General features: G+C 41.8%; 1 protein-coding gene across 1 annotated transcript in view; it reads left to right on the top strand.

The window, feature by feature from the left end:
* The window catches only part of T265_02654 (hypothetical protein), a gene marked incomplete at both ends in the record, with an annotated part of 34256 nt that extends 27761 nt beyond the window's left edge, over positions 1-6495 (top strand). The window contains 5 exons of the mRNA XM_009166956.1: positions 40-231; positions 1318-1688; positions 4284-4351; positions 5422-5556; positions 6123-6495. Of these exons, the coding sequence (XP_009165220.1) occupies positions 40-231; positions 1318-1688; positions 4284-4351; positions 5422-5556; positions 6123-6255 (899 nt within the window). The remainder of the gene's footprint in view (positions 1-39; positions 232-1317; positions 1689-4283; positions 4352-5421; positions 5557-6122) is intronic.
* Between the last annotated feature and the right edge of the window lie 993 nt (positions 6496-7488).

Below are 7488 nucleotides of genomic sequence, written 5' to 3'. Positions count from 1 at the left end.
AAGCAGTTATTGGCCCTCGAATTGAGCATCCCGTTCCAGAACAACCCGAAATCATCTCTGCAACATCTAGTAAACTGCAGTTTCCGAAGGCCAGCGGAGGTGGAGTGATGGTAAAAATTTCTCGCTCTACGAGAGACATCAAGCCTGAGGATTACGAAACTGAAACTGCCACCGTAGAAAATACGGGCTTTGAATACGAAGAACAGGATCCTGTGGACGAAATACCCCAAGGTAAGTAGTAAAAATCGATCTGTCAATCAGAGGCAACTCGGAACAAGTTAACTGAAATCTCAGGCTTCAACTGCTTGAAACAATATCTTACAATATCACATGCTTTTCCAAAGCCCATGAATCCGTGCGACTGATAAAGAGCCGTAACAACCGCCTTCACAGTGCATTAGAGTAGTGAGTAAATTCATTTCACCCACTTTTAACAGAGGCAAAAACCATCTATATACCCATAATGTAAACATAAAGAGGTAGCCAAAATGGAAGTAAAAGAAAGGGATGCAAAAAGTAAGCTTGCAGCAGGCGTCGAGAATAGCGTTTTTGAGGCTCGTTTGCACTTCAGCTGAGTAACCGATTTTGGAGTTACCCTTAGCTCGCATTTGAATGTACATCGCCTTAATTATTCTGCAGTATATTTCAGCATTAGTTAGATCTCTGGCTTACAGATGCTGCTCAGTTCAAAAGTTTCATGATCTGCAAGCCAATCTTGAAAAGTTATTGAGAGAAGCCTGACTACTTGATAGGCTGTTGTCAGCAACAGTGTGATCCTTATGTGGAGTGTACAGTTGTGTGGAATCGTGCGTTTATCAGAGTTTATCATCTCTGCACATCTTCGGTCATTGCACGTCGTGAACACCTCTTGTCCCACATATGGAACTACGGATTTGACTTACCTGTCAGACACATATTAGTTATCTGCTCTACACTGGAACTTGTACTTGCACTAGACAAGGAGGGAAACAGGTGGCTTTTCCTCCTGTTCTAATTAGCTTCTAGATCGGTTTCTAGCTGCTGAATATCTTCAAGTAGCTTCAAGGATAGATAGTCCCTGAGTACTTGTGAGAAACTGCGCGGTATCCTAAAAACCAAACTCATGCCAACCCGGCTACCATAATCACGAAGTCTTAGCCATACCGGACAGAAATGATCATATTCGTATTCACATTCGATTACGCTTTATTGTCGCAATTAGCAAAAGTACTGTTTTTCTTTGATAGAATTTTTTGCCAGATAATTTTACACGTGACTTACCTCTGCCTTCTATTGCCGGCTTTTGATTGAGTAGTGTGCCTAATTTGTTTGTTTCAGCCTCTGAAGAAGAACTGAAAGCTGCATTTGAAAGCCGCACAAATTTCAACCAAACGGGTTGCATACCTGAACGTCGAACGTTGTGCACCTCAAGTCTACTAGGTCTGAGACCAGAGCAGTCACCAAACATTGTTCCCCCTGGTTTCCACGTTCAGCGGTGTGGAGATTCGGTAGAGCATACTACCTGTCCAACGCTTCTGAGCCACGATGAAGAATATCCCACAAATCTATTCTCCCAGTATCAAGACAAAATAGATGTGTGTGAGAATTTATGGGATCGAAGGCATCCGTCGTGTTATTGCTTAAGCCCAGATCAAGAGTGCCTGCCAACAAAAGTGACGACAAAAATGCAGCCTGTTGGATACCCCACAGTAAGTGCCACGACATGCTCCATTATTTTTTTGTGTGTCAGAGAATGCCAGAATCAGCTCGTTCACAAGCTCGAAAATTCCGGACTAAAACAAACGTTGGTCACTATCGCAATTATTGGCTAAAATGCAAAGCTCCGAGGAGGATTTTCTCTTCCACTTAAGTAGTTTTTTCCTTCTCAGAGGACTGCCCTATAAGGTTTATCCGCCTGCTGTCTGAGATCATCAGCGGTAAATGTTCGCACTTCACTAGTAGACAGTTTTCAATTCCTCAAGGTGCGTATCTAATCTTATATAGAAAAATGAATTGCAAATGTCATAATCCCTTTCACTTTTACATGACGGATTGAAAAAGCGCGTGCCTAGACATGCAAACAAAAAAAAGGAATTTAAAGTTCAGAATACACCGACGTAGGTGGTAGCATCGTAGTCTAGCATATTTGGATAGAACGAGAAGCTGAGTATCTGCTGGCCGACATCTCCGTTTACGTCATGTTTATGCCGTGAGTGGCGACTGGTGTGTTTGTTTGATTAGTTGTTGTTCGGTTGATGATACATTTGGTTGTAAATAGCTATGATCTGATTTACCGACTGGGATCGTATCGACAGTGACCCTGAAAGCGTTCCTGGGCACAATCAAATCTGTTCACCCACCGTGGTGTGAATCCAGCACTTCTCGTTTAAGGGGGTTTCGTATAAGCTTCCTTACAGGAGGTCACTATGAATTCAATGAGAAAGAAGCTCTGCAAAAAGACGGGGTAGACAATATTGCATTGTAGATTTGTCTTCTAAATAAGCGTAGTTTACCCTGAGACCGAAGGCTGTGATGCACTCGTCCTTTGTCAGACATTTAGTTTATATTTTGTAGCCTACTGAACTTTTCATTCGTATGTAGTGACTTATATTGAAGTCCACTATACTCATGCACCGAAACAGTCAACCAAATTGTTGTTACATTCTGTCAAAAGTCGACTTCCGGAATGACGAGCATGGAATTGAAACATATGAACGAATGCGGAATAAAGGACCACCTATGGTGAAAAGGGGCTGTTACAATCGAAAATTGAACATAAGAATAGCAAGTGATTCCAATTTTATTTGTCCCAGGTTCCTGCTGAATGGTGCTCGATCANTCATCACTTAGTGGCATAAATGTCCTCGGGCAAGAAGGAACCGTTTAGCGCCCGTGTGAGTAAGATCCAGAATCCTATCAGTTGAAAAAGCTTGAGATTAAAAACGAAGATCTATTATCGCTAATTTCGTGCAATTTGGTTTTGAGTAGAACAAGGTTGGCGGAAACCCGAGGACTGTGTCTATCTGATAAGCCCCAAAAAGGGCGAAACCGATCGTCAGCTGTCGACGGATTCTCAGCAACCTTGTGAGTAGTTCATTACAGAGATATACATGTATCGCGATATCTCGAATATCGTAGCGACTGAAACATGAGGTGGCCTGGTGCAGCACATTCAGTTGCCTGGATGCATCACAAACGAGAGATTCAGCTGGATTCCAGGCGAGTCTCTCGGAAAAACCAAATTAGTTTGCAAATGAGTGTATATTCACTAAGATCCAGTGTCCTTTCAGCTTAACCTTCTAGAAAGTAAATGTACCTTTTTAACGTAGGAATTTGAGATACTTTTTTAGTGCGCAAAGATTTTAGGTGCATATTTTTGAAGTGAAGATTCGCGCTCCAGAAAATTTATTTTATCCCATGGAGAGCAATACTATACACAAATACTGAAGATAAAACAAATGACTATGGTGTAAAAATTGTAGAGGCTTACCCCACCCTATTGTCAAATAAGGCATCTAAGGGAAACTAACCTGTATTATAAACGATGAACTGAAACTTTGTTCAGAAGGCACAAAGGAGATGATTTTGTAGGAACTAAGAAGACCCTTGAAGCTCCAAATGTGAGTTCGTGCCTGATAGTAGAGTCAGTCTACTTTGGGGAAGCCCTGATATGCACCCCTTGCGTCATCCATTGTTCTCGATAACCAATAGCACAAGCTTTTGACATCGGCCAAACTGACTTACAGCAGGAAATGCACACTAAAAGCTACAGGATTTAAATACTCAGATGAGAAGGTGAAATCAAACTACATGATACCTGAGCTCTCATCCTTAGAAATTATCGACGAGTTTAGTCAATACCACGTCACGTCATAACTGAAGTACAGTTGTGTTCCATTTTATTGAAGCGTGAGTTATGCTGCCACTCACGGGGAGCTGTGTTACAGTATTCAACTATTGATCCAGATTTCTTGGACTCAGATCTCGAACAGTTTCACGAGGTGTGTTCCGCCTCGGTAAAACGGGCCACAGCGCCCATAATTCTAAGATCTGCTCCACCAAGGGGCAGTGGTTATGTCAATTTTAGCGGTAATGAGACGTTTGCAATCGACTCACCTAGTTCAGTAAACTAAACAACAACCGTTTATGGTACCTGAGCTACAACACTTGTCTCAATAGCAAATCTGTGCATCACATAATCTCCCAGCAGAGTATCTGCGGTTAAATCCAGATATATCTGGATCATTTTGTGACCTATTTCTTTACACTAAACAAAACACCATCTATTTATTCAAACCTTTCAGCGTCAGGGCTACTGGTCCACAGACCTCATTGTTGTGACGGAACATCTAGCTTGTTCATGTCAGCCCCGGTAAGTATCATCATTATTGCCAAATCGAAAAACATACCTTATTACCACAATAACAAATTCGGTATTTGTATTGTTTACATGTTGGCCGGAAGAAATCAATAGAACTTAGTTTGTCTTGTACTCTTCCTAGAAGGCTATCTAGCTATTAGCCACATTTCGCGTCGTGATAGTTGGTTTAACTGGGTGATTGCCCACCGACAGGCCTCTTTGTGGGTTAGAAAGGATTTCTTTCTTTATTTGCTGAGGCACTGCTGTCATACCCAGTTTGACCTGTTCAGAGTAATAGTTTCTTTGTGAGCTTGCGAATCCCAAATCTCATAGCCTTCTAATCGAGCGTTATACCACAGACATTGGTCCAAACTTCTTTTAGAGCACCCGAGAGCTGATTCACTGTCAGTAACCGGTGGTGATGAAAATATCCCTTCCATGCAGAGATTCTTTGACCATGGACCAAACCGGTTAGGGCAGCTGGAATGTTAAACACACTGTTTGGGTGTGTTTAACTGAACCTTGTCACGGCACCGTCAAGTACACTCGATGCCTGAACGAAGTGGTCTGGTACTTAAGCACAGCCAAGTACCAGCATATGGAAGACTAGTCTGTCGGTGCGCATACGCCAACGGATCGTTGGCGTGTGTAGTGAAAAACTTGGTGGAAATCTGTTCTGAAGCTCTCAAGCAGATGATTGATGCGAGGTTGCTTGTACACAACCCGTGTACCTCAGCTGAGAGTGAACCAAGACGAAATTCATCTGGTACTCACTTTACAATATACCAGCCGTTTCTTATGTGAACAGTCCCATCATTTTTGTTACACTGCATTCCATTAAAGTGAAAGCGAATCGGAATTGTTTTCTGAGAAATCCGAGCAGTTAACTTTTAGTGGAAGTGTAACAAATGTTTTCGACTGTTGATTCGATGTTGTGACAAAATCCCCCCAGAATGCACTAGAACTCAACGTATTCAAAATTTTCAATGTAAGCTGTTCTCCATTTTCAATTTAATGGGAGTAATCCCTTGAATAACCTGTACAATTACGTTGCTGACAAATTTATTCACACTTTTTCTCAGATGTCATAATCGCATATGTGTTGCGCCACTCAAATTGCGGATGAGCACGACATCCCACTGCTCATGTGTGTGCGAACCAAACGATACGCGCTGTCAAAAGTTGTTAGAAGGCGAGGAACAGTTTCAACCTGATGAGTAAGTTTTTTTCGTAAATCGGACAGCTTCATTGTGAGCATACCTAGGCGGATGCAGTCATTTAAAAAACATTTGCAGAGTTCTTTTCGAGACAATCTGGACAGCGGTGTAAATAACTTCACGAAAAACGCGAGATAAATAAATCAGCACACGCGGTGGTCTGTCTTCCAGTAACATCCTTTCAGTGGATAGAGTCCCTGAGAAAGCACGAGGGCTGAGATACTGCCAGGTTGTCTGAACCTCAACAGGGGCACAGGTTGGGTCCGAACCAAGAACCTTCCGGTCAGTGAGCTCGTGATTTGATCATCGAGATATTTTTCTGCATAGAACTTCATTTAAAATGCATCATCCCGCAAACAGTGCAACTTCTGGCTTACTATTTAGAGCTTCTTCTCTAAAGATAAATACTTCTGAGAAGAGATCCTTTAGACCCTCTCTAGTGGGCAATATTTGTAGCTATTCCACAGTTATTTAGCTACGATTTGCTGGGTTAGGTCCTGATGTGTTAAGTTGCAAGTAATGGCTTATTCAGCTGTAATACGCATGCATATTTTTTGTGGTTTTAGGCTTCCAGTTCCATTGTCGGGTTCCTTCATTCTCCCCCCTTGTCGATTTGGCTCAATGGATGAGTATCATTTGTTCTACCGAAGATGTCCTCGAAGATTATCCACTCTACTTGAAGGGGAACGCCTAGGTTAATCTGTAGTCTACACTATGCACCAAAGAACACTGAGGAAAATCGACGCTCCGTTGATGAAAACACTTTCATACTCTTATTATTCAAACTGTGTTGCGATTTCCACCTGATATTTTTGTACATTTTTTCAATTTTGTTTTTCTTTTTTTCCAATCGCATTTATTGCTTTCGATTGGAGACAGTTGACTTGTTCCCAGAGGATGATGTCTTTATCTTTTTGATGGGAGGCCGTTACCCCTTCTTTCCAACCCGTTTACTACCCGGTTGCCAGAGTTATTGTTAGGAGGGCATTATGTATATAGTCGCACGAGAATACAGTGAGTAGAATGGACTTTGGTGTTGATTTATGCATCAGGGGAAACTTTTTGACTAATGTACATAAAAACGGAAGTTGCAAAACAACCTGCATATGCATTACACGCTATTCGCCATGAAGCTAATGATAAATCAGAAAAATAATTACGTGCATTTAAGGGGCTTTTGTATTGATGAGTGATATCAGTGAATTGGTGGTTATTGAGAAACCCGTCTTTTCTTCATTCCAAAGTCGGTTGACGGCTCACAACAGACCTTTCCGTGTCTCCACATCGATCCCATTCCTACGGGTTTACGTCGGCTTTGCTGATTTACACGTAGCAACAAATCTGTCTAGATACGAAGCCCTTTTGTCCGTTTAGTTATACGTGTGCACTCAGTTGCCCGTGAACTTCTAGTGGGCAACAGCAACACGCAAACATATGCAAAACACGTTGATAAGACTCGAGGGAAAACATACAGTGATTTTAGACAAAAACCCTCAACCAGTTCACCTCAATGGGTGCATATTCCACCATATCTGAGTTTCATCGGTTTGGTCGGCATTGATTTTTCTGAAAAATGGATAATTTTTTACCTTTCAAAAGTCTATGAACATTTACAACATTCTCCTGTGAGGTGGTAACGTAATATGACGCACGAGTCATCGAACGTAGCAGTATCATTTTGCGACAACAAAGTTTTTTATTGGAGGAAGCGGCGATGTCCGAGACAAAAGTGAACGCAGGCAGATTCAAGCACATGAGAAATTGAAATAACTGTCTGGTTTAAGTCGTCCAAAGACATGCCAGGTATACAAAGGCACACGGTTGCACATCTCAGTTCAGTTTTCTATTCTGCGTGCTAATGCATTTGACAAATGTTCCTAAGATGACTAAAAAATTACAACCGATCTCTCCGAAGCTCTACAAAACGCCATA

This window comes from Opisthorchis viverrini, assembly GCF_000715545.1.
Source record: "Opisthorchis viverrini unplaced genomic scaffold opera_v5_34, whole genome shotgun sequence".
Taxonomy (NCBI): domain Eukaryota; kingdom Metazoa; phylum Platyhelminthes; class Trematoda; order Opisthorchiida; family Opisthorchiidae; genus Opisthorchis; species Opisthorchis viverrini.
This window is presented reverse-complemented; position numbering and strand designations above follow the sequence as displayed.